Source organism: Myodes glareolus, chromosome 9, assembly GCF_982192425.1.
Source record: "Myodes glareolus chromosome 9, mMyoGla1.1, whole genome shotgun sequence".
Lineage (NCBI taxonomy): Eukaryota > Metazoa > Chordata > Mammalia > Rodentia > Cricetidae > Myodes > Myodes glareolus.
In genome coordinates this window covers 28,624,938-28,652,799 of record NC_142034.1, presented here as the reverse complement: position 1 = coordinate 28,652,799, position 27,862 = coordinate 28,624,938, and the positions used below count along the sequence as shown (strand labels likewise).

The following is a 27,862-nucleotide window of genomic DNA, read 5'->3' as shown; positions in this document are numbered from 1 at the left end:
CCATGTAAATAGGCTGTTTAAACATATACATTTGAAGTTTAGGTTTGTAATATCTAAATTTAGAAGCTGTCAGCATATAGTTATCATTTAAAGCAATGTAAATATATGAGCTCTGTCTGGAGAGATGGCTCAGAGCTTAAGATCACTGGCTGCTCTTCCAGAAGTACAGATTCAATTCCCAGCAACCACAGAGTGAACTCACAACCATCTATAATGAGATCTGGTGCTCTTCTCTGGCATGCAGGCAACATGCAGGCAGAACACTGCACACATGATAGATAGATAGATAGATAGATAGATAGATAGATAGATAGATAGATAGATAGATAGATAGATAGATAGATGATAGATAGATAGATAGATGAGCTTACCAAAGAAAAGAGTAAACAAGGAGGTGAAGGGAGATGGCTAAGTGGTAAAGAGCTTGCTGCACAAGTATAAGGACCTGAGTTTGAATCTCAAGAGCCCACATAAAATCAGGCAAGATAGTACAGGTTGGTAATACCAATGTTCCTATACTGAGACAGGTTCATACACAAAAGAATCCCTCAAGGCTTATGGGTCAGCTAGCCAGTCACCTAACAGTGGTGTCCAACAGCAACAACAAAACATTATCCTGAACCAATACCTGAAGTTGTCCTCTGACTTCCATAGGTGTACCTGCCTTCACACATGAACATACGTGTGTCCTTTCTCTCTCTCTCTCTCTCTCTCTCTCTCTCTTCCTCTCTCTCTCTCTCTCTCTCTCTCTCTCTCTCTCTCTCTCTCTCTGTCTCTCTCACGCACACACACACGTGCGCATGTATGCACACACACACACACATACACAACTACACCATGGACAAAGAGGAAGCCAGTTGCTATGGCACACACTGTAATCCCACCTGCTTGGGAGGGAGGCTGAGGCAGGAGGATTGTGAGCTTTAGGGCACCTGGGCAACATTAGAAAGGTCCCACTTCAAAGACCAATTTACAGGGCTATTAAGATAGCTCAGTGGATAAAGGCATTGCTTCTCAACAATGCAAGCTGGAGACCTGGGTTTCGGCCCTAAAACCCATCTAAAGGTGGAGAGAAGAAACTCCACAACATTGTTCTCCAATCTCCACCACACATGCAATGACACATGTACAAGAATTTATGTGAGTTTTAGAAATTATAAGAAACAAATGGAACAGAAAATGTGTCCAAGGATAAAGCACTTAAGTGTGAAGAAATTGAGAAGTAACCAGTAAAGACTACCAAGAAAGAGCAACCAGAAGATATAAGGGAAACAAGGAAAGCCAAACAGAAGGAAGAAACTGGTTGTCAGACATTGCTGATGTAACAGTCAAGGAGAGTGAGATTTAGTGATTTCATTTAACCAATCTTTTCTTAAATTCTATTTGATTGGTAGTGTTATTTCTAGCCCAGGTTCTTTTTTGAATGTAAACCTACATCATTAGATAAATCTACAAAATTACTTATTGTTGATCTTTCATATTTATTTATTTTGCAGTGCTGGAATTAGAACCCCTACCTCCTATATGGTAGTCAAACACACCATTGAGCTACATCTCAACCCCAATATCTCTTGTTGAACAATCACTTAGCAAATATGAATTATTCTGTTATTTTTGTATCTCCTATATATGCTATGGATTAAAGATTTGTTATCAACTCAATAAATTGCAAGACTGCTAAAAGATTTAGTTGTAGTGAGATATGTGTATTTCCTTTGAATGTCTGCTTTGTGAAATGATAGCACCTTACTAAATAAATTGTATTTTTACTTTGGTATAATTTTTAGAAAAGTTTAAAATAACTGAATTCTTGATTTTTGAGGTCTCTTAGATACTACTTTATGTATACACACAAGTACAATTGTTATTATCTTTTTAAAATATTTTTTTTATGTACAGTGTTCTGTCTGCATATATGTCTGCAGGCCAGAAGAGGGCACCAGATCTCATTATGAATGGTGGTGAACCACCATGTGGTTGTTGGGAATTGAACTCAGGACCTCAGCAAGAACAGCTGGTGCTCTTAACTTCTGAGCCCTCTCTCCAGCTGTATAATTTTTTAAAAATTTATTTTCTGTGTGATAGTTTACATACACAGGTTAAAGGACAAATTTCAGGAGTTAATTTTCTCCTCCTATCATGAGGATTCCAGGAATCAAATTCAGGTTGTCCGGCTTGGTGGTAGATGCCTTTATTGCGTCACATTGCCAGCTCGTTTGTTATTGTTTTCATGTTGGGATTTTTTGCATGCATGTGTGTCTGTGTACCACATACGTACCTGGTGCCTTTGAAGACCAGAATGGGGTATCAGATCCCCTGGGACTGAAGTTACAGAAGAATGTTAGCTGCCATATGGGAACTAGAATTAGAACTGGGGACCTCTGGAAGAACAACCAGTGCTTTTAACTTTGAACCGTCTTTCCAGCCCCTAATAGTTATCTTTGAAATACGGGTGTTGGAAAATATATTTCAATACTGAAAATGTATGTTGTTGTTCTTTATTAGAAATTCATTGAATTTGAAGACTCTCAAGAACAGGAAAAAAAGGATTTACAAACCCGAGTGGAATCTCTAGAATCTCAAACAAGACAACTTGAACTTAAAGCAAAAAACTATGCTGACCAGAGTAAGTAAAATGCTTTTCTCCTCATAAATACTCATTGAAGAGTGGATTCCTACAGTGAGTGACTCCCCTGACATTTGACAAGGGTACCAAATATGTGCTTGGAATTGTCATCACAGAATCAAGTGTGAGATCTGGGTGCTGGTATTAATTCCTTTTTGTTCCCATCTCATATGACATCAATATATGTAGAAAAAGCTGAGTCAGAGATTCCTGCTAGACTTCCGTTTTCAGGTGTGCTGTCCACCTGTTTGTACTTAGTGTTCTGCTGTCTTTGTTATGCAGATACCCATATGTGGAACAGTTTTGTTGAAGGCGATGAAATACACACAGTTCCATTGTTTCTGTATTGCTTTGAAGTTTACCGTATAAGAGAAACTAGCCTTGAAATATGTATAAAAAAAGGACTGAAATTTGTTTTATTCCTTTTTGTTGAAAAAGTAAAGGTAATTTGGGGTAACAAATGTTCATTTTTCAGATTCCTTTTTTTTTTTAAACAATATTTTTGGTTTTTTGAGACAGAGTTGCTCTGTAGACTACTAGGCTGACCTCATACTCACAGAGATTCACCTGTCTCTACTTCTCGAGTGCAGGGATTAAAGGCATGTACCACCACTGCCCATCTCATTTAAAAAAAAGATATTTTTTAAAAAAAAATCTAAATTTCTTTATTTTTGTGTGTGTGAGTATTTGCCTGCTTGCATGCATATATTTATTTATTTATTTAAATTTTTAAAAAATATTTATTTATTTATTTTGTATATAATATTCTGTCTGTGTGTATGTCTGCAGGCCAGAAGAAGGCACCAGATCCCATTACAGATGGTTGTGAGCCACCATGTGGTTGCTGGGAATTGAACTCAGGACCTTTTGGAGAGCAGGCAGTGCTCCTAACCTCTGAGCCATCTCTCCAGCCCTGCATGCATATATTTATATCCTGTCACACTTGATGTCCTTACAGGTTAGAAGAGGGCAGTAAATCCCTTAGATTGGAATTAGGAATGGTTGTAAATAATAGGAACCCAAACATACTAGGAACCCAACTCTGGCCAGACCAGTGAGTGCTCTTAATTGCTGAACCATCTCTTCAGCCCCTTAGATTCATTTTAAATGCAATTTCATGCTATTTATGACTTTTTAAATTATTTCAATTTTCATGGATAATTTTACCTTTTTCTAGTGAAAATGGACAAATTTAAAACTGAAATTTATAAAAAGAAATGATAGAAATTATATAAAAAGAAGTGGCAGGATACTTCACGATCCCTTTTTTCTTTAAATTTAAATTATTTGGAGGGCAGGTCACACATGGCATGGTGTCCATGTGGATATCCAACCTGGGAAAATTATCTTTTTCTACCATGTGGGTCCTGAGGATCAAACTTGGGTTATCAGGCTTGGTGACAAGCACCAATGAGCCATATTGCCAGCCCATGTCCCATTTCATATTATGTTTCTCACATACTCATTAGGCTTTATACCAACACCTGTTGTTGTGTTTTGTTTTTCTGAGATGGGTCTCATTATGTATGTTGTCAGTCTGATTGCAACATCTTCCTTCTTAGTGCTAGATTATAAATGTGTGCCTTCATACCCAGCTGTGATACCTGCTGTTAAGAAATCTCCAGTTGCTCTGGATAACTTTTAACAACAGAAGGTGAAGTATATGTGAGAATGGAACTAAGTGCACGCTCTAGATCTCTAGAAGGGCCTAACTGAGCTAAATGCAAAGCAGTAAGAATTTGGAGCTCAAACACTAGAATCCAAAAATTCACAGGACTGTTTAGCAGATATTATGGATTTCAAACAGAGATTTTGTTTCAGAACCTAACTTGAGAAAATAATGAGTTATATCCCATGACTTCGTGTTTTTAGGCTTGATGATACATAACAGTTGGGCAGCCTCCCTTGGTTAATTAAAAAGTCAGTAGTTTCTGATTCTGCTGTAGGCTCTGCTATAGATGGCTGAGCATTTAGAGAACTTGTGGCGGACTCTAGTACACGCTGGAATCATACTGTGAACCACACATCTGGAAGAACAGTTTGTGGCTGTAGTGTTTGGTACATTTTAAGAGTTGAACATTTTATACTCAAGAAAATTTGGCTGTTTTATTTTTGAGACAGTCATTACTTTGTAGCCCAGGTTTCTGGAACTCACGTATTTCATGCTGGCCTTGAACTTACAGCAGTTCTTTCAGCCTGGGTATTAATACAGCTGTGAACCACCATGTTCAAGACAACTTAATTTTAGAAGATAATATTTTAATTCTAAATTGATTATACCTCTACATCAGGAATTATATAGTATTCTAGAACTACACGGTAAAGACATAGCAGAACCAAGCAAAATTTCATTATCTTAATGATTTTTTTCTTGATTTGTACAAAGTATCAAGTTTTCAGTAGGAAAAAAAATTTAATTGGAGAAGAATTGCGAGTTGCTCTGTGGTGGTGGCGCTGCCTTTAATCCCAGTCTGGGGAGGCAGAGCCAGGAGGATCTCTGTGGGTTAGAGGCCAGCCTGGTCTACCGGAGTGAGTTCCAGGATAGCCAGGACTACACAGAGAAACTCTTGTCTTGAAAAACCAAAAATCAAAAAGGGGGTGGGGGAGAGAATTGCTTATCTAAGATTCTTTTAGACATCAAGTTGTTTGTTTCTGTTATAAGAAATTCGAGCAAAAATTATAAAATGCTTAAGATTGCATTAAATTAAAATATTATGTGTGTATGAGTACTTTGATAATATGTATATGCACCACTTTTGTACCTGGTGACTGAGGGAGGATGCCAGATTAACTGCCACCATGTGAGTGCTGGAAACCAACCTTGGTCCTCTGCAAGGGCAGCAAGTGCTCTTAACCTCTGAAAAGTCTTTCCAGCCTCTGAAATCAATTTTTTTGTTTGATGATTTGTCTCACATTGAGAGGAGAAACTGTTGCTTTTCCACAAAAAGGTAGGTGCAGTGGATTCCCCTTTGCCCCTTTTAGGTACATTAGTCATCTTATCACTAAAAGCAAAAAACAAAAACAAAACTGTTTTTTCTCCTAATAAGTGTAAACAAAACATACTTAGTTGTTTGTTTTTTCAAGACAGAATTTCTTTGTGTAATGGCTTGACTGTTTTGGAACTTGCTTTGTAGACCAGGTTGGCCTCGAGATCCACCTGCCTTAAAACATACTTAAGTACTCAATATAGGAGAAAGTTTGAGTATCTTAAATTGTGACCTTTTCATTGTCCTAGGTTTCCTTTTCTAGCTTGGTGAATCACACTCGGTGTTTTGGAATTGTCATGTACTGTGGAATCCATCCATTCTCATTTCTTTCTTCAGGCATTCATTATGTTTGCATTTTAATCCAAGATTTTATAAAACTGTTTTAATTATATTCTATAGAGGGAAGGAAGATTTTTTTTTTACAAATATTAAAAGTAGTTTTATTTCTTGCTTTGAGACATGGTTTTACTATTATAGCCCTAATTGGCCTTGATCTTGGAATCTGCTCCCTCCTTCCATCCCCTCTCAGGTGCTGGAATTACAGGTGTATTCCATTGCCACCACACTCAACAGTTTGAGCACTAACTTCAACTTTGTGGGTGCTGGAACTGTCGGTGTGGACCACAAAATACCATTGGCCTTTTTTTGTTGTTGTTGTATCTATGTCTATTTCTGCCACCCCTGGGTTATATAACAAAATAAGCTGATGAAGCCATGGAGAGCAAGCCAGTAAGCAGCATTTCTCCATTACCTCTGTTTGGAGTTCCTGCGCTGACTTCCCTTCATGATGACTGTAATAGGACTGAGTAATTCAGATAAACCCTTTCCCTCCAAGTTGCTTTTGTCGTGGTGTATTGTCATAGCAATAAAAAGCAAACTAATACAAGGCTTGTGAGGTATTGCAGTGACAGACTTGGCTGTGTTGTTTTGGGGAGGATCATGAAGGAGTTTGGAATGTTGGGCTAGAAAAACCATTGAGTGCTCAGAGCTTAATGAACTGTTAAGAGAATTTGGAGGATAAGAATGCTGAGAGCAATGCAGACAAGAGACTTGGTTTGTAATGTGTCAAGAAAAGTTTGGGAGTACCACAAATTTTCTATCAGAGCTGCTTGTGTGAGATATTTGAATTGAGAATCTGGTTTTGCTGGGCAGTGGTGGAGCATGCCTTTAGTTCTAACACTTAGGAGGTAGAGACAGGTGCTTTTAGACTCTGGTCTACAGAGTGAGTTCCAGGACACCCAGGGCTATCCAGAGAAACCCTGTCTTGAAAAACAAGCAACGAATATGTGGTTTCTGTTTAGCTGGGGCTGAAGAATCAGCTGTAACTAACAAGAAACTAGCACCACTGAAAACTAAATCTTTGCTTCACTGGCACAGTTGAAATTGTCTGCAACAATAAAAAACTGCTGTGACTAACAAAATCTGCATCATTGAGGCAAAATCTTCCGGGAAGTATTTTCTCATGATCAACACACAGAAGCTGCAATGATCCATAGGTACAAGGCTGTATGTTAAGTTGGCAGCTGAACTTGTTAATGTGTAAATTTCCCACATAGTACAGATTTTGAAGGCATGAAGGGGATCATGGAGATCATAGGCTTGTTCCTGTTTGATAGTATTGGAGTCCCTGAAGAGAGGCCACAAGAGGCCATTGTTGAAGGTACAGCCTCAGTTGTATGAAAAGATTGGAGGGGTTGTAGAGAGAGGCTGAGGCCTGACACTATGTGGCAGGGTTAGAGTCCCTGAAAAGAGTCCAGGAGAGGCCATTAGTGAAGGTGTGCAGCTATAGTGAAGACCCCAGCGTATTGCAGATGCCAGGACAATGGACAGCCATTAAAAGATAGTAGCAGATGTAACTTGGAGCCAGCTTGAGCCTTCCAGATAAGCTGTGTGTGCTGAGGATAGCAAAACCAGAGAAGTGGATCTTCCCAAACTCTTTGGAACCCAAAAGACTGTGAGTGAATCCCAGATGCCAGTCATTGAGTTACAGGATTTTATTTTTTTCTGCTGAGTCTTTATTTTACTTTTATTTGATTGTGATTGTTCTCTGACTCTTCCCTCTTGGAATAGGGACTTATTTTTGATTTTATAGTTGGGGCCCATAGTTGAGAGACTTTGAACTTTAAGAGACACTGGATAATTTAGTCTGAACTTTTTTTTTTCCCTCAAGACAGGGCTTCTTTGTAGCTTTGGAGTCTGTCCTGGAACTACTAGCTCTTGTAGATCAGGCTGGTCTCGAACTCACAGAGATCCACCTACCTCTGCCTCCCGAGTGCTGGAATTAAAGGTGTGTGACACCACCACCTGGCTTTAGTCTGAACTTTTAAAGTGTTTCATTTTCTTTTTTTAAAGACTGGAACTTTGAAATTTTTATTACTATGTTTTATATTTGTGATATTAGTATGGGATCTTGGTGATAAGAAAGGGAAAGTTATGATTTAGTAGTAATGTGTTTGTCAAGTTGACTAGGGGAGGAATGTGCTGGCTAGTTTTTTGTCAGCTTGATACAAACTAGAGTCATCAAGGGAACCTCAAGTGAGGAAAATAAAACCACCATCATCAAATTGGCCTGTAGGCAGGTCTATAGGGCATTTTCTTGATTAATGATTGGTGTGGATAGTGCCACCCCTGGGCAGGTTGTGCTGGGTTGTGTGAGAAAGCAGACTGAGTGAACCTGGAGAGCAAGCCAGTACACAACATTGTTCTATTGTCTCTGCTTCAGTTCCTGACTCAAGTTCCCATCCTGACTTCTCTTTGCGATAGACTATGATTGAGATGACTAAGTTAAATAAACCCTTTCCAAGTTGCTTATGTTTTGTTGTGTTGTGTTTTGTTTTTCAAGACAGGGTTTTTCTGTAGCTTTGGAGTCTGTCCTGGAACTAGCTCTTGTAGACCAGGCTGGCCTCGAACTCAGAAATCTGCCTGCCTCTTCCTCCTCCCAAGTGCTGGGATTAAAGCCATGCACTGCCACCACCTAGTAGTTTTTTTCACCTCCCACTTATGCTTACACATACCTCTAGAGGCTCCAGAAACGCTATTCTTCTCCTTTGGGGCAGGGTTATTGATTTAAGAGTTCACCAATTAGAGTTAAATGACTGGCCAGAGAGCCTCAAGGATTCGCCTGTCTCTGCCTCCCCAGTGCTGGAATTATAAGCATACCTTTATGTTCAGCATTGTCACCTGAGTTCTGGGAATTGAACTCAGGTATTCAGGTTTCAAAGGCAAGCACTTTACTCACTGAGCTGTCTCCCCACCTCTTACTTAGTTTCTTAATTTAAAAAAAGAATGTTTGTGAGTGTCTGTATGTGTCTGTGTCTGTGAGTGATGTTTGTTGCACACATGTGGCAATCAGAGTCAGGCCTCTCTTTCCATCTATGGATATCAATCTCAGGTTGTCAGGTGCGTGTGACAAATATTTTGCCAGCTGAGTCCTTTCACTGACTCAGACCCTTAATTGAAAAACATTATTTTACTTAAAATATGTGTATGTGTATGCCTTCGTCTGTGCCCATGTGCCATAGCATGCATGTGGAAGTCAGAGCTAACTTTCAGGATTTGGTGTTCTCCTACCATGTGGGCCCCAGGAATTGAACTCAAGTCATCAGACTTGGTAGCAGATAATCTTTATCTGCTGAGCCATCTCTCTATCTCCAAACCCCTTAATTTTTAAAGAGATGGTGGCAAGAACTAATTGTTAGTGTCATTGGTGTCTTATATTCATGGGAATCCAGGTCTGGAAATAAGAGCTTTTTAAGAGATGAAAATAAATTTCTGTAGACTATGTCATACTATGTTTTATTTTATTTATTTACACAGGTCTTTCGATATAGTCAGTGCTGGCCTAAACTCTTCATCCCTCTAGCCTCAGTCTCCTGAATGCTGAGATTAGAGGTGTGTAGTACCACATTGACTTCAATTTCTACATTGTGTCTGAACAATGGAAAGTCTCTAATTGTAAATTACTGAATGTGTCAGTTCTGGTTAGTGTGTTTCAAGGCATGTATTCTTTTTAAAATAGTCATTAGAAGTCCAAGTTCTGCTCTGAAAACCACTAAAGGGAAATTTTGGTTGCAGGTTTTTTTTTTCTACATGAAAGTAAGAAAGGGTAAATAAATAGGGACTGAATTAAAGGGTGTTCACAACTTAATTTTTTTTATTATAGTTATTTGGATAGATAGGGTGTGCATGTGTGCTATAGTACATATGTGGCAGAAGAGAAAAGCTTGTGCAACTGGCTCTGTCTGTCTCCCATGTGGGTCCTGGGAATTGAAGTGAGGCCTTCAGCTTGGCGGCAGTTGTCTCTACTAGCTGAGCCACCTCAACAGCCTTCTTCACAGCTCTGGATAGTGTGAACTGTATCAGATAGTGGATGGCTCAGCTACATTGAAAAGCTGAGTCTATTAATTTTTTTCACAATTTTGTGATAATGTTTGAGTTTGGAGATTTCTGGTTCTTTTAAACTTTGAACTAACTTGAAATATCTTTGATTTATTCAACATAAGCAAAACATTTTGAAAAATGCTTTATGTTCTTTTCCAAGAGTAACAGTGATAACTCCTGTTGATTAACATCCCATGATTCTTCAAGAGGAATCTGAAATATATATGGTGTGTAAGAAATAGGTAAATTGAAGAAGTCTAATTTGGAACTTTACAGCTAATGAACTTTTTGCCATTCATAGTGTGGCAGTAATTTTATTTAAAATCTGAAAATACCTACTATATTCCTTGTTTCTGCCTTATGACTCGTCTATCTTATAAGCCACATATTGAATGAGTCAAGTAAATATAGCCTTTAAACATAATTAAGTAAGGTGGGGGAAGGAAGTTTAGGTTTATGGCCTTTAAGTTTCTCTGTTTGTTTTTTCCTAACACTCAACTTTGTATCTTAAGTATTTTCTCACTGCATGAGAGAGATATGTACACATATCTGTCTTAATTTTTATTTATTGGGCAAACAACACACATGATTGTTAGAGGGCAATTTTTTTTAAAGATTTATTTATTTATATTTATTTATTATGTATACAGTGTTCTGTCTGCATGTATGCCACCAGACCAGAAGAGGGCACCAGATCTCATTATAGATGGTTGTGAGCCACCATGTGGTTGCTGGGAATTGAACTCAGGACCTCTGGAAGAGCAGGCAGCGCTCTGAACCTCTGAGCCATCTCTCCAGCCCCTAGAGGGCAACTTTGTAAAATGGGTTCTTTGTCCTTGTACCTTTACATGGGTTCTGAGCATCTTAACTCAAGTTTATAGGCTAACGAAGCAAGAGATATTTTGGTAGCCCTAATCAATTATTTAAAGTGGTTTTTTAATTGTTGTTTTGTTTTGTTATTTTTTTGCGAGGGCGGGGGGTTGGTTCGAGGCAGCGTTTCTCTGTGTAACAGCCCTAGCTATCCTGCTTTGTAGACCAGACTGGCCTTGAACTCACAGAGAACCACGTGCCTCTGCCTCCCAAGTGCCGGGATTAAAGGCGTGCACCACCACTGCCCAGTTTAAAAGTTTTTTTAAATACAACATTTATTTAGCGTGTGTGTGTGTGTGTGTGTGTGTGTGTGTGTGTGTGTGTGTGTTCTCGTGTATATGTGTATGTGCCACATCATTCATATGGAGGTCACAGAAAACTTGGAAGACCCCAGGGATTGAACTCAAGTCATAAGGCTGGTGAAGCAAGTGCCTTTACTCACCAAGCCATCTCACTTGGCTCCTAGTCAATTCTTTAAATGTCTGCATACTTGAACACCTGGGCTCTAGAAAACCCTGTTTCAAAAGCAAAAAGAAAAAGAAAGTAAGGGAAAAAATGCCTAATAATCAAGTAGGATTTTTTTTTGGTTTTTTGAGACAGGGTTTCTCTGTAGCTTTGGAGCCTGTCCTGGAACTCACTCTGTAGACCAGGCTGACCTCCAACACGCAGAGATCCACCTGCCTTTGACTCCTGAGTGCTGAGATTAAAGGCGTGCACCACCACTGCCCAGTTTAAAGTAGGAATTGTAATTCACTGGTTGGGGAGCTTTACAGGGGGAACAAAACCCAAAGCTTCCTCTACTGCTTACTTTCTTGGTTGGTTGTTTAGACATTTTTTTCCTTACTAAATGAAGCATGTTGTAGTAGATACTGTTTCACTCCATTGGTTTTCCCTCTTGTCATAATTTTCTTAGAATGTGTTTAAGGAAGCTGGTCAAGGAGCAGGGACATTTTTAGTACTTCATAACAGTCACATGCTGTCATAGTTTCTGATTTGGGACATTAGTTAACAACATATCACCACTCAGAGCAGATACAGAACTTCTTGTTAGGCTGCTTGCTCTGGAGCTGATTGCCCTCCACTCCACTACTGAGTTTAGATTCCTTTCCCCAAGGTACTGTGTTAATTGCCTTTTGTGATGATGAAGATGAAGATTTAGATGACAATGATTTTTAAGCTATTTGAAAACTCTAATTCTGCCTTGCTGCTTTTGAGTGAAAATCCTTTGTTTTGGTTTGCTTTTTAAATTTTAATTCTGAGTTGGTGGATGTTTTGCCTGCATATATGACTATGTACAACTTGTGTGCCTAGTGCCAGAGGAGATCAGAAGAGGCTATCAGATCTCCTGGAACTAGAGTTATAGATGGTTGTGAGCAGCCGGTATCTTTTGCAAGAGCAGCCAGTGTTCCTAATTGGTCAGTCATCTCTCCAGCTTTATTTTAGAGACAAGATCTCACTACATGGACCAGGCTAGTCTTGAACTCACAGAGACCTACCTACTTCTGCCTCCCCAGTGTTGAAATTCAAGGCTTGTGCTACCATGTTTAGCTTGAAAATCCATAGAAAATGTTGAAAACATGTATTACAACCTGTTTTGATCTTTCTACACTTTCTGTACCTCACTGAGATCTTCATTTACCTTTTCAATTTGATGATCTTAGTCTATCTAGTAAGATGCTCTAAGCCTTCATCTTGAAACTTTGTTATTGGAAGGAAAGTGTTTCTTTGTCTTAACAGTAGCCACTCGATTAGTTGGAGACTCTGTAAAACTACTATTGTCATTAACACACTGTGTTTTAAAAGAATACATGGCTCCAAACAGACCTTCCAAGCAAGGTCTTTTAATGAGGTGGTTGGTAGTTGATAATTTCACACCTCCAAAGAAAGAGAAATAGATTTAAGAAGTTTACTAGGTCTGTTTTCATACCTGTGTTAATATTGGAGGGAGCTTAAATCTTCAGGATGATGAAACCTTTGTCAGCTCCTTTGCTATGCTTGACCATAAATATTAATATTCTGAAGAGAGGACAGGAACATTGCTTGGTGGTAGAATGCCTGCCTAGTGTAACACTCTAGCTTCAGTCTCCAGCACTACAATAAAAAGAAATCTGAAAATGTTGGATAATAATGAGTAAGTCAACTTACCCATTTTAGTTTCATCTTATCAATAGAAAAATCTCTTCTACATAATTTTAGAGTGATAGAGTTAGGTAACTGATGTGTGATTTTGTTGAAAGCATGCACTTTTTAAAAAGGTAACTTTAGAAGTTTCAGTTTTATATTTCTTAACTGAAAGAATTTGGAATTAATTGTGCAGAAGGCTATTCTTAATTCATTTTAATTTGAGTCTAGTTCTTTTAGGTTTGGAAATCTGTGTACTTAATAAACGTTTTTTTAGGGCTTTAAAAAAAAGCCTGTATATCAAAGGTAAAGCAGAAAATCAGTACAGTAAAAGTTATGCAAATGATAATAGTTACTGCTTTTGCATTATTTGATAACTCTGTCTTCTACTCTGGCTTATGTTTTATTGTCTGTATTTGGGCTCTTCTACTTTTATAGTCTAGTGTTTTCTACTGAGAATATTAAGGTGTAATTTATAATCCATATCTAGGACTAAAGGTATCAGAAAATAAAGATCAAAGGATTTCTGTTCATTTAATTTAGAGAGCAGGAAAATAAATTAATTGATTTTTTCCCCCCTCACATATATAAAGGGATGAATAGTTAAGGCAGATACCAAGCTGTCTTCTATAATTTCAGAAGATTAAATTAAGGAAATCATGTTGTTGGTTTTGGTATATTACGAGGAAGTATTTTGTGATCATATGGATGATAACACAGGTATATATGCCTAGGTAAAGCATGACCCCTCATTATTTAGAGACTATACGTTGGAGAGAAGTCAGATTTATGTTGTGTCATGGGAGACACATGTCTTGAAGGCTGTGACATAGATTGTTAGAAGTCCTTAACACTGGAAGTTTTTGAAGTTATCACATTTCTGTTTTAAGGATCATTGGTTCATGAGAGTTTAAAAATATCATTGAACATTTTTTTTGATTAATGACGTGTAATATCTTTCTGAAAATCTTCTGACAGATGTGGTGAAGGCCTTGGTCAAGGGCAGGTTTCTATCATTGTTTTGATGTGTTGTCTGATTTCGCTTGCTTCTAAGTCAGCACTTGGTTCTTGTTTACTCTTTGGGCTTTTGATGCTAGATTCTTGAAGGAGAGTCTGAAAGGCCAAAGTTAATTCTTTGAGGTCCAGTAACAATTGGATTATCTGCCTTCATGAACAGTAAGAATTAATGATTCCTTTTGAGAAGGCAAATAATAGTCGGATGTGGCATTCTAGCGGGTCTGTTTCTCTTTCTCCCCCCCATAGGCCTATCAGCAATCTGATGGGGCAGAAGACAACAGAGATGGAAGGTGTTCCAAACTTGGCAAAGGCCACCAATCTGAGGAGGTAAGCTCTGATTTTGAGCCGGCAGAGCAGGTGGCTCTTCCTGCCTTAATCATATCCTCATGCTCTTTGGAAAGCCTAATAGAAAGAGCATTCAAAATGAGCTAAAATATTTTCATCAGCTTTTATTAGAGGGAAAATTTTAGATTATTTTTTGGATATTCTGTTTCTTGCTCCTCTCCCCTTTCCCTTTTAGACCCAGCTTTTTTATTTTGTTTTTTCCCCCCAGAAAATTAGCAGTTAAAAACTGACCCATTGCTTATCTGTTGTTTGGGGATGGATAATCATGAATAGGATTCTTGTTTATTTCCAGTGAATGCTAGGTTTATAGCTAATCTTGATGATGAGTATAATAAGCTCAAGAGTTTAAGGTTTTTCCTGATATCTTTTTAAAGTTTGGATTCAGTTATTAAGAAGAAATGATTTTTTATCATTTCCTAGATGTAATGCAGCATAGGTTGGCTAATTTTATGGTACTTGAGGCTGTGGGGGATGTGTACAGCTCTTGTCCAGATGGGGTTTTCTTCCTACTTACCCTTTTCTTCTGTCCCCCTCCTGTTTTTTTCTCTTTACTGGTTTCTTAGTGGCACTAAGGGCTCTTGAGATGGCTTTCCCTGTGTTAGAAGATATTTTCAGAAGTGGTTTTACCATTTACTGTTACTCAGGCTTTGAGTAATCTATACCAGTTATGTTGTTGTATGGATTTATTGTATTTTCAGAAAAGAGTGAGTGCTTCTGAAGTTGTATTATTAATCCTGGTACAATGTATTATCTAAGCATATGTATATAGTACATAATTAATGTATTTATATGATCATGTTGTATGATATATGATTTGTAGTATACATGCCTAAAAAGGTAAAACTAGCGTTTAGATCATAGTACAGGTAAAGAAAACATGAAACACAAAGAATTATCAACTGTTTGTGTCTAGATACTTTTTATAGGCATTAGGAAGAGAAAATAACAGCCAGAGGTGTACTCCCAGTAACAAAGATATAACAACTCATAAAGCATGGCTCTATGGCCTGGAGTACTTTTTATGAGGACTTTATATTTAAAAATTAAAGCACATTTTAAACTTAACTTTGGTTGCTGTAGCATACAAGCCATGAAAATTATGCAGCTACAGATTGTATAATAATGTTTCAGTCTGATGGACTGCATTTATCACAGAAGTCCTCTGAAGTTTAATCACCTCGTGACAATCATAGCTGAGTTTGTGAGAGTTTACTACATTTTTGCACAGTGATGAAATTAAATAGGCATTTCTGAGAGTATATCTCTATTGTTAAGACACATGACTGTAACATGTGGGCCAGCTTGTTGGGGTATCTGTTCCCGCCCAGTACCCCACAGCCAGCAAGTCCCAAAGAAAATCAATCACACAGGACTCCATAAGATTATAAGCTGATTGGCCCATTAGATCAGTCTTCTTATTAGTCCTTGTAACTTATATTAATCCATTATCGTTATCTATGTTAGCCACACGGCTCAGTACCTTTCTCAGTGTGGCAGCTCACATGTTGCCTCTTCAGTGATCTGGGCAGGAGTGACAAAGGGAGCTTCCTGTTTCCCAGAATACTCTCGTTCTCTTTGCTCCACCTCTACTTCCTGTCTGGTTTTCCTGCCTATACTGCCTGCCTGGCCAATCAGCGTTTTATTAAAATATGATTGACAGAATACAGACAATTCTCCCGCATCACATGACTGCATAATAACTTGTTATTTCATGTAAAATTTTAGAAGTTAAATGTTTCTGATAACACCTTACAAACTGGAAGACTAGAGCAGAAAGGGAGGATTGATTGGGTATGGACAGTTTAGGACAGTTAGGCATAGGGGTAGAACACATTGGGCTATGCAGTAGGAAACTACTTTGGTTAATAAAGGGGGCCTTTGCCTCAGCTTAGCAGCTTTTGTTAGGAGGTGATTTTGGTTAAGTGCTGAGCTTAGGGAATGAATGTATTTAAAGTTTAGCAACTACCTATGTATTCTTCTTACTGTAGGTTACTTGTGAAAGAGAAGACTATTTTTTTTCATTTGTTTTTTAAGGCAGAATCAAACTTAACCCAGGAAGGCCTTGAACTTGATAGTAGCTGAGGATGGTCTTGAACTCTTAATTCTCCTACTTTTGTCTCCCAAGTGCTTTCATGCCCATCCTAGTTGAAAGTGTATTAAAATTCATTTTAATTAAAAAAAATTAACTTTTGAGCTTAGTGGACATTTAGCTCTTATGAAAATAACTGATAAAAATAAACTATAATGGAAATCTATATAATGGATATAATTTAGCTACAATACTGCAAAATACATACTACTAAGTGAAAAAAGTAATTTGAAAATACTATATACTGTATGATCCTGACTGTATGATATTCTGGAAAAAAAACCTATGAAAACAGTACAGAGATCAGAGACAATGTTCCATTCTTACTAGGGGTAATGGTAGAGAAAAAGTTGTGTTTGTGTTGGGGCAAGGGAGAGGCTCAGTTTTATATCATTTTTAAAAAGTCCATTGAAGCACCGAATGTAGTACATACCTATAATCTTGGCCCTCAAGATACTGAGGAGAATTACTGTGAGTTTTGAGGCCAGCCTGGGCTACACAGTAGCTAAGACCCTGCCTCAAAAACAAAAGAAACAAAAGCAACATAAAATACCTAACATATATAGTGTTAGCCAAGACTGCATAGTAAGATTCTGTCTCCAAAGAAAACTAACACATAAGGGACAAGTCATTCGTATTCTGTAACTCCTACTTATTTATCTTGTACGTACGTACATATGTATGAATGTATGTTTGTCGTCTATCTGATCTAATGTGTCTATCCACCTACCTACCTGTCAGTCAGTCAACAATCTCTTTTGCTATAGAGACCAGACTGATTTCAAACTGTCTTGCCTCACTTTTCTAAGAGCTAGGGTTACAGGTGTTTGGTATCCTATCTAACTTCATATGTTGTTTTAGAGAAAAATTAGAAAATGGTGCCACAAGGAAATAAATGAAACAAAATAATCCTAATGACTAGAAAGCTCTGAATGGTAGGGATAATCTGAATTTTTTAAAATTTATTTATTTTTATCTTATGTGTATTGGTGTTTTGTCTGCATGTATATCTGTTTGAGAGTGTGAGATCTTGGAGTTACAGTTGTGAGCTGCCATATAGGTGTTAAGAATTGAACCCAGACCCTCTGGAAGATCAGTCGGTGGGTACGCTTAACCACTGAGCCATTTCTTCAGTCCCCCAATCTGAAATATTTAAGAAAAACAAAGCAATTGACCTTTAGGGAATATTTGTGCCAATCCTAATGATGATCAATGTCAATTCAAATAAATATTAAAAATAACAGAAGTTAGTCCTATATTGGGGTTGTAATATCTAGTTCCCAAGAGTCTTGCAAAAATATTGAAAAGCCTTAAAAATATTTTATTAAAGCATGCAAACCAAAGCTGATTAGCAAGCTAATATAAAATCAGCCAGGACCTGTTTCTGTAAGCTATTGACTCTGTAACTTGACTTGCTCTTAGGAAATACTATGCATATCTAAGCATCTCTAAGGTATGCTTAATCATATTTAGTTGTGTTTTAGTTTATGAAAGCTACTAAATACAAATGTAAATATTATTTGTCACAATTTGGAAGTTAAAGGTCAAGATCAAGCTATAACCAGGTTGCTTTTTTATTTTTTTCTCTCTTGAAGCCCTTCTTGGCTTGCAGGTAGTCTTTCTCTTCATGACCACATGGCCATTGCTGTGTGTGTATAGAGAAAGCCCTAGTGTCTTAGAAGGGTACCAGTCCTAATGGATTAGTGTCCTTTTCTATTCATTATATTTCTAAAGACTATTGCAAACACAGTTTCATTGGGAGTTAGGGCCTCTGTCTATGCATTTTGGAGATGAAGGTACAATTTCGTCTTTAATAAAAGATCTGTGTTCTCGTTGGGGTTTGGGAATGAAGGGTGGTGTGACTTGACAATTTGATATGTAGTAAAATCTTGTGGACTATTGTAAGAGTGTTTCTCTACATTAAACAAAGCAGGAATCGTTGAAGACAGGGTTTCTCTGTGTAGTCCTGGGTGTCCTGGAACTCTCTCTGTAGATCAGGCTGGCCTCAAACTCACAGAGATCCACCTGCCTCTGCCATCAGAGTGCTGGGATTAAAAGCATGCGCCACCACCGCCCAGCATAAGCATGGTGTTCTACACAGGCTACTTTTTAGAGAATATAGAACAAAAGCTAAGTAGAGTGGTATACTAGTCAGGAGATAATTGTAATAGTATAAGTGTTAGGTGATATACTAGAATAAGATTTGATGGCAGAGATAGAAATTTATTATTATTTTTTGTTATTGTTGGTTTGAGACAAGATCTTCCTTCCTTCCTTCCTTCCTTCCTTCCTTCCTTCCTTCCTTCCTTCCTTCCTTCCTTCTGTTCTTTCTTTAGTTTTGTTTTGTTTTTCGTGGCAGGGTTTCCCTGTGTAACAGCCCTAGTTGTCCAGGCTGGCCTTGAACTCACAGAGATCCTCCTGCCTCTGCCTCCTGAGTGCTGGGATTAAAGACGTGCACCACCACTGCCTGACTCAGACAGGATCTTACCATGTAGTTCTGTTCTCACTGCCCTGGAATTCATTAGTAGAGCAGGCTGGCTTTGAACTCACAGAAATCCTCCTGTCTCTGCCTCCCAGGTGCTGAGATTAAAGCCATCACCACTACGCCTAGTTTAGATTTTGAAAATGAGATACACTGATTTTACTTGATGGTTGGTGTGCTAAATCTTTCCACTGCTAGAACAAAATACCTTACATGAACAACTTGATGAATGAAAAATATATTTTGGCTCCTGGTATCAGAGATTTCAATCCTTTGGGTGGGGAGAATATGACCGAAAGCAGAGATGGAGGGAAGAAGTGGGGACCAGGTATAACCTTCAAATTCAGGGCCCAGTAACCTACCTCCTCCCTTTAGTTACCATTTCCACCATCTCCCCAAATAGAACATCAGCTTGGTACCAAGTGCTCATCTTACAAGCTTGTGGAAGATATTTCAGTTTGACATAACAGTTGGAATTGTGTGGAGGAAGGGAAGAAAGGGAAATAAGGAACGAGCAGGTGTGGGTGTCGGGGGTGGCTGCAGGACTTTTGCCTAAGATTATAGGAAAGAGCTGCTTTAGGGACAATTGTTTTGGTTTTGTAAACATCTAACTGTTCATATTGTTTTCTTTCTTCCTTCCTTCCTTCCTTCCTTCCTTCCTTCCTTCCTTCCTTCCTTCCTTCCTTCCTTCCTTCCTTTCTTTCTTTCTTTCCTTCTTGTTTGTTTGTAGACAGGTTCTCACTCTGTAGCCCTGGCTAGCCTGGAACTCCACTACATAAACCATTTTGGCCTCACATGACAATCCACCTACTTCTGCCTCCCAAGTACTAGAATTAAAGGCATGTACTATGATGCCTGGTTATAAGTTTTATTTTATTTTCTATCTAATTTACTTACTTATTTTGGTTTATCATGATAGGATTTCTTTGGGTAGCCCTGACTGTCCTGGAACTATGTAGACCAAACTGGCCTATCTATACTCAGAAATCTGACTGCCTCTGCCTCCTGAGTGCTGGGATCAAAAGGCATGTGCCACCACCGTCCAGCTTGCCTAGTTTTGTATTATTTATTATTTGTATTATTTATCTTTTTATTTGATACATTTTTAACACTTGTCCATTTCCTGGTAGGCACAACCATATTGTTATTTGCAGATAGATTACATTCTTTTTAAGAAGCTCCTTTAATTACTGTATTTTGTTTCGGGAATATATTTTTATGCTAGCACTATTCTTTGTCCTTTGCAAATATTAACTCACTTAATTCTAATATGAACTCTTATTGCTAAACAAGGAAATAAACACAGAGAAGTTAATTTACTGAGTCATGTGACAGTAAGATAGTGAAGCATTATATTCTGTCAGTCATATGACTTTCATTTCATAACTTCCTAATGATGCATTGGGTAACTCCAGCTTAACTTTGTTAAACATTTTTATAGACTATCAACTTTTTTGCCTTTGGGCATTGTTACAAGTATATCAGGGTAAAAAGAACACTATTGCATCAAAGTATATACATATTATACTCCTTTTTTTGCTATTTATTTATTTTTTTTCATATTACTTCTTTAGTGGAAATTATGTTGTTGATTCCACATAACCTTCAAAATAATAATTCTGGTGTATCCTTGCATACCTATCCCTTTTTCCTTTCATTCTTTTTTTTTTTTAAAGATTTATTTATTATGTATACAGTGTTCTGTCTGCATGTATGCCACCAGACCAGAAGAGGGCACCAGATGTTGTTATAGATGGTTGTGAGCCACCATGTGGTTGCTGGGAATTGAACTCAGGACCTCTGGAAGAGCAGGCAGTGCTCTTAACCTCTGAGCCATCTCTCCAGCCCTCCTTTCATTCTTTTTATAATTCTCCACTATTGTAGTACACTTGCATTCTCCTATAAATTCTGCGGTTGGAACAGCACAAATTGTTTGTAATGGTTTCAGATGGTCTATTTAAATCTTGTGCTCTATGCATAACACATAGCAATTGTTAGAGGACATAATGAATAGTCAAGCTAAAGGGAGTTACTAGGTGAATAGATGCACAGTCTGTTTGAACTGGAGTAGGATGGTTAGTAGGCAACTAAATCCATCTTAAAGGTAGCCACTATAATTTCTTTAACATTTTGCGTTATTTTTGTATTTTTGATTTCTGTTCTTTTTCTTGCTATCTCATTTGTGGCATTTGTCTATGATGAGTTTGAAAATAATTTATTCATTCTTATATAGTATTTATATGTGAAGATTTTCTCCACTTGGTTATGGGTTGACAAGAGGGTTCTTTTCAACTTTGGATGATTGAACACCATTTTTAATGCCTCTTGGCATATGGTAGTAAGCTTTATATCACTGACAAAAGTACTCGATGGAAACAAGTCAGTAGAGGAAAAGTCTGTGTCGTCTCATCATTTCACTGAGTCCAGTTTGACTGGCTTCATTGCTGTGGGTGGACCAAGGCGAGGGCTTTGTAGGTTCTATTGATGAAGTTCAATCAGTCGCTTCTCCAAAGAGTCTACACATATGGTCCTTTAAGGTACATTCCATATCCAAATTATAATGATGGATACATCTATATATTTCTTAGCAATGAAGTATTTTGTCATAGGTTTGGAAAACAATCAACCTTATTAATTCTTGCCAAACAGTTTGTAAGTTGATTTTTTTTCCCCCAAGGCTGGGTTTTGTTTGTTCTGAAATTCACTTTGTAGACCAGACTGGCCTCAAACTCACATAGATTTACCTACCTCTGCCTTCCAAGTACTGGGATTAAAAACATGTACCACCACCACCCATCTTGTTTTCAAATTGAATGTAGCCTTTTAGTCCTACCAGCAATCTATAAAAGTTCTGTTTGTTCCCATTTTTAGCAAGCACTTGGTATATTTCTTACTTTTAACCAGTTTGATCTATAGAATGTTGGTTATTTTGGTTATTCTTCCTAGCATATATATTAATGAGTTTTCATTACTGTTAACAAATATCTAAAGTAGGCCAACTTTATTTTTTTCCTTTTCTTTTTTCTTTTTTTTCCCCCGAGACAGGGTTTCTTTGTGTATCTTGAGAGCCTGTTCTGGAACTCACTCTGTAGACCAGGCTGGTCTCGAACTCACAGAGATCCATGTGTTTCTGCCTCCCAAGTGCTGGGATTAAAGATGTGCGCCACCACCATCTGTCAATAGACCAACTTTATAAAGAAAGATTTATATAGTTCTTAGTTCTGGAGATCCAAAGTGGAAGACATAGGAGTTGGGACTTGTTGGACATATGATATAGACCTAGTGACAGATGACATCACAGTGCTAATAGCATATGTGGGAGAATCTCCAAATAGTAAGCCAGAGAGCAATTAGGGATCAGGTTACTTCTTCCAACAACTTGCTTTTATGAGAATTCAGGAATCTGGTAAGAGCTACCTTAATCTCCTCTAAGGACAACTTTTTCAGTCACCCAGGGATCTCACTGGTCCTTTTCTCTCTCAGGTTTCATAATACCTCCCCAACACTGCTACCATGGGGACCAAGCCTGCAACACACAAACCCTTGGGGGACAACCCATATCCAAACAAGGTTATTCTTCCTGATGATTCATAAAGCTGAGCATGCATTTTCACTTAGCAGTTTGATGCTTTCTTTAGTGTCTGGGACTGGATTATCCCATAAGAACAGAGGAGACTTTTGCTTGATTCTCATCCCCTCCCCTCAGTGGAAATTTTTTTTCAAAATTATTTTTATTTTATCTTTTTATATGAGTGTCTTTCCTGAATTGTTGTGAATCTTTGTACTATGCATGTGCCTGGTGTGTGTGGAGGACAGGAGAGGGTGTTGAATCCCCAGGAACTGGAGTTAGAGGTTGTGATCCACTATGTGGGTGCTGGGGACTGACCCTGAGTCTTTTACAAGAGCAGGAAGTGCCCTTAACCACTGAGCCATTTCTCCAGTCCCACCCGCCACGGAAATCTTAAAAGTAGGTTCCATCATACAAAACAGATTAAAAGGAGTATTTCTCTCGTTTATGTCAAAACGGCTTATAGCTCAGCTTGGTCTGGAATTCACGGTAACCCAGGCTGATGTCAAACTCACAGTACAAGTCCTGCCTCACCTCCCAAATGCTGGGATTCTAGGTGTGATCTAACATGCTTGTCTAAAAGTAGCATTTCTTGAAAGGCAGTATAGCATGGTACCTATACTCTTCCTTTAGGAAAGAATCCCCTTTATGACTTTTAGTAAGTTAGCTGTATTGCCATAGTATCCTTCTCTCCAAACTGAATGTAATGTTGATGCTTCCATCATAATGAGAGAATAAAATCAGTTTATGTCCAGTTCTTAGGACAGTTCTTGTACACTATAAGCAATATGTTATTGTAGTCTTAATACAAATTTTATGGGTTGATGAAATAATGGGACTCTACTCTCAAATACATTTGAAATTGAAGTTTATGAATGATATTTGACTTTTATTTTAGCCTTAGTATCTATCTCACTCTTTTTTTATTGTACATTATCTAGAAAATATTGATTAACAGGGCTGGTGAGTTGGCTTAGTTGGTTAGGCACTTGCTTACTAAGCCTGAGTTGAGTTTAGTTCCAGTGAACCCACATGGTGAAAGGAGAGAACCAATTGCAGCAGGTTGTCCTCTGATCTCTACACTATTGCGGCATACATGCCACCCCTCCCACTACACAGAAGATAAATAAATGTAATAAAAATATAAAAGAAAAAGCAATGTGCTAGACTTTGTTGACTCCCCCGTGGGAAGCCTTACCCTCTCTGAGAAGGTGATGTGGGGCATGGGAAGAGAATGAAGATGGAGGGAGCAGGAAGAGGGGAAGGAGTGAGAAATGGATTTGGCATGTAAAATGAGAAAAGATAGTTTTCTTTTTTAAAAAAATAAAAAATGTAAAAGAGAATATGGATTGATGCAAATGAGTGATTAAAAATTATTGTTTTATCTGTTAGTCTTGGGATTTCCTTAACTTTTAAATAAGCTTAGTTAATAAGTAGTAGGCAATGTTTAACTTCTTTTTTAATATTTAATTTTATTTTGTGTGTGTGTGTGTGTGTGTGTGAGAGAGAGAGAGAGAGAGAGAGAGCTCTTGAGTCCATCCCTTGCATACAAGTTCCTTTGAAGGCCATTAGTGCATCCCTTGAAGCTGGACTTAGTGCCAGGTATAGGTGCTGAGAACTGAACCTGGGTTCTCTGCAAGAGCAGCAAGTACTTTTAATTGCCGAATCGTCTCCATTGAATAAATAAATGCCCTTATACTTTTTTCTATTACTCTTTCAAAAATACATACTTTGAAATTGTTACTAAATATCCACAATTTGGGTGAATTTCCTGTTTTTTTTTTTAATGAGCAGCATCACAAATTGTCAGCTTTCAATATCACTTGTGTTACCCTAATGCCTATATATTATTAGTGGCTTATTAGTGCTTTGGACCATGGTATAGAATGAACAGGAGATGTGATCATTACCTGCTTGGTGTAAGAAGATGCACTCCACAAGTATTATGGAACATGATGTGAATCTAGTTAGCCAGAGATATACAGACTTGAGTTACAAAAAAAATCACAACACAGAGTTGGAATTCTTTTAAATAATGATGCATTTCTACGACATCCCAACAAATTCTGGCAGGCAAATATATACAAACACAAAACTGGGCAGCACATTAATATTTTATTTGGTGCTTCACATGTAAGCACATGGTATATAAAAATGTACATGTGCTTTTGAAGTAGCATTCCCAGTAGTTGTGTTTGTACTTCTCAGGCACAAACTGCACATTACCTGAACCTCTTAATGGTTACAGCTCATAGTTTACCTTACACAAGAGAAGGTTTCCAATTAATCCTGACTTTCCAGCAGACTTAATGAGTCTGGACAATGTCACCAGCTCTGTAATTGTTCTCCTGCCCTTAGCCATGGTGGGCTTCTTCAGTTGCCCTCTGCTTGTAACTCATGGTTACTGTAGCAGCCCATTAAAGGTCAGCCCAGTGTTGTTCATTTCATCATGGGTTGCCTGAAACCACTCTGCTACAAATCACTCTTGTTTGCTATCACTCTCCTTTAAAGTCCTATCCTAATATTTTATATCTCAGAATCTAAACTTTTTCCTTTTTGTTTTGCTATTTAAAGCATTTTGTGAGCCTGCTCCACATCAATGCACTTCACAAAATCCACCAGAAGAGGGAGCTAAGTAAAAGAAGATGAGTCCCTGAAATCAAGAAGACTCAAAGCAGAGAATAGGTGTTGTCATCCTGCTAGTACTGAACAAAGAACTTGATACTTGAAAATGGTTGAAATCAACCATCTGGAATTTGACACAAGGCTAAAACTTGTGTGATATTCATTTTTTAAGGATGATGTGATAGACATGTATGTGTTAGAGAACCAGTCTGGTGTTTTACACTCTTCTCTGAAGATGGTGTGTGAGGATGACGAAATAAGGTCACTTTGTGCAGAATTTCACATGGAGTACTGGGCTGTAAAGTTGCTAAGGATTCTGGATAGCACACAGCATTTTAAAGACTGACTTCTAAGAGTACATTTCTTGTATTTGATTAAGTATATGTATCTTGATTGCAGTTAGCAGACTTGAAGAAAGAGAAGCAGAACTGAAGAAGGAATATAATGCACTACATCAAAGACATACTGAGGTGGGTGCTGGGTGTTCTTACTATGCTGATATTGGAGCACAGAAATGGACTTTATATGTCTACGTTTTCCTTTGAAAATTAGAATAATTCATAGGCATCATCTCCAGAAAATACTAGATGTTATATGGCATTTACCAAAGTTGACTTTTATTCTTTTTAAATCTAGAATTAAATTTCCATATAGGAAATTTATATACCACAGAATAATTTAGTTATTTAAGAGAGTTCCTTGGTTAGCTAGCAAAACCTTTGTGTATATAGTTAAAAAGTTTGCATGATGCTGAGAAAATTGATTTGCTACCAGTTTGGAAAATGCTGCATTGCTATAAAATATTGGTTTAGCTCTCGACATTTATATAGTCTAGTTGTAAAGGATTTATATCAGATTTATAACACATTGAATGTGTTTTGAATGCATTTAAAGGGATTCTAATTTTGAAGCATTTGAGATTTATTTATATGCTAATGTTTATATTTTTATTTTTTTACTGTGTACCATATAAGTATGGTGCCTACAGAGGCCAGAAGACGGCATCAGATCCTCTGGTTATTAACTACCATGTGGATGCTGGTAACTGAACCTAGGTCATCTGGAAAAAAACAGCCAAGGCTTTTAACTGCTGAGCCTCCTTTAGTTTTTTTGTTTTGTTTTGTTTTGTTTTGATTTTGAGACAAGGTTTCTGAGATAGGCTGTCCTGGAACTCACTTCTGTAGACCAAGTTGGCCTTAAATTCAGAGATTCACCTGCCTCTGCCTCCTGAGTAATGGGATTAAAGGTATGTGCTTCCTCTAGTATTTTATATTAGTATTTACATCACATAATCCCCTTGTAGCCCTTCATTTTAAAAGTCTGTCGGTCTTTAATATGTTGTATTTATTTCTGTCTTGTCATCGTAATGACTGTTTCTGTGTGTTCTGGTCTGGAATTCACATACTGAAATGAATTTTACATCCCTCTCCTCTCTCCTCTCCCTTCATCCCTCACCCTCTTCTTTCTGTGTCTCCTTTCTGTAGCCCTGATTTACCTGGAATACACTCTGTAAACCAGGCTGACCTTGAACCCATAGAGTTGTAGGTGCCCCTGCGCAGCTCCAATGCTGGGATTAAAGAGGTGTGCCACCACTCCTGTCCATTTCCCCTTTACTAATCCTATTTTATATTATATCTCATTCTAGGGTATTTTTTTTTAGTTTATTTGTTTTTTGTCGTCATCTCCCAACAAGGTTTCTCTTGTGTAGCCCTAACTGTCCTAGAATTTGCTGTTTACCAGGCTAGCCTTGAACTCAGAGATCCTCCTGCCTCTGCTTTCTAAGTGCTGGGATTAAAGATGTGTGACACTTGGACCACCCGACTTGATTCTAGTTTTTTTTTTCTAACAAACAAATAACTTATATAATTAATATGTACAGAATAAGATTAATTTTAGAAGTAACGAATCAAAATAAATACTTATTTTCATAAGGGCTTATATCTTTACATACAACTAAACATAATGACTACTATCTTTTAAACCTCTCTTAAAGTTTTGAATGATAGGACTAGAGTTGGCCCAGCAGATAAACACACACTATACTCTTTCAAAGAACATCAGTTCTCATCACCCATCACAGTGACTCATCAAACACCAGGAACTCTAGTTCCAGAGATTGACTCTAGTTTTTATCTATTGTTTATTTAGGTGATGATGATTGAGCCCAGGGCCTTGCTCATGCTAAGTAACATTATTGAGATATTCCCATAACCCTGTCTGTAGTCTTCAATTCCTGTTTTTCTCCCATTGCTTGTGTAACCTATTCTGCCCCTGAAAGGGACCAATGTTGCTGCTTTGAAGCACCATAAAATTACATTACACTCAGTTGTGTTGCTTTTGAATAATGCAGAAAATCATTTCTCCCATTTCCATGGGGTTGGAATTAAGTATTACTACCTGAACACAAACTGTCACAGAGTTGATACCCAGTAGTAGAAGAAAAAGAGCAACCACAAAGGATCATAGAGTCTTGGGAAGATGAGAGCAGGTTATGTAACAGTTTTTTTGTTTTGTTTTGCTTTGTTTTGTTTTTCCAGACACGATTTCTCTGTAGCCTGTTCTGGAAGTCACTCTGTAGACCAGGCTGGCCTCTAACTCATAGAGATCCGTTTGTCTCTGCCTCCCAAGTGCTGGGATTAAAGATGTGCGCCACCACTGCCCGGCTGTAGCAAGTTATTAAGTATATTAAAAATATTCCATGTTTTGGGACTGGCGAGGTGGCTTAGTTTCTAAGAGCACTGCTGCCCTTCTA

The 27,862-nt window shown here is 37.9% G+C and overlaps 1 protein-coding gene across 5 annotated transcripts in view; it reads left to right on the top strand.

Annotated features, from left to right (window-relative positions):
* The window catches only part of Spag9 (sperm associated antigen 9), a 129,474-nt gene that overhangs the window by 16,364 nt on the left and 85,248 nt on the right, over positions 1–27,862 (top strand). For all 5 annotated transcript variants that reach the window (XM_085695669.2, XM_085695668.2, XM_048446902.3 and 2 more), the window contains exons 2-3: positions 2,506–2,626; positions 25,510–25,580. In XM_085695669.2, the coding sequence (XP_085551795.1) occupies positions 2,506–2,626; positions 25,510–25,580 (192 nt within the window). The remainder of the gene's footprint in view (positions 1–2,505; positions 2,627–25,509; positions 25,581–27,862) is intronic.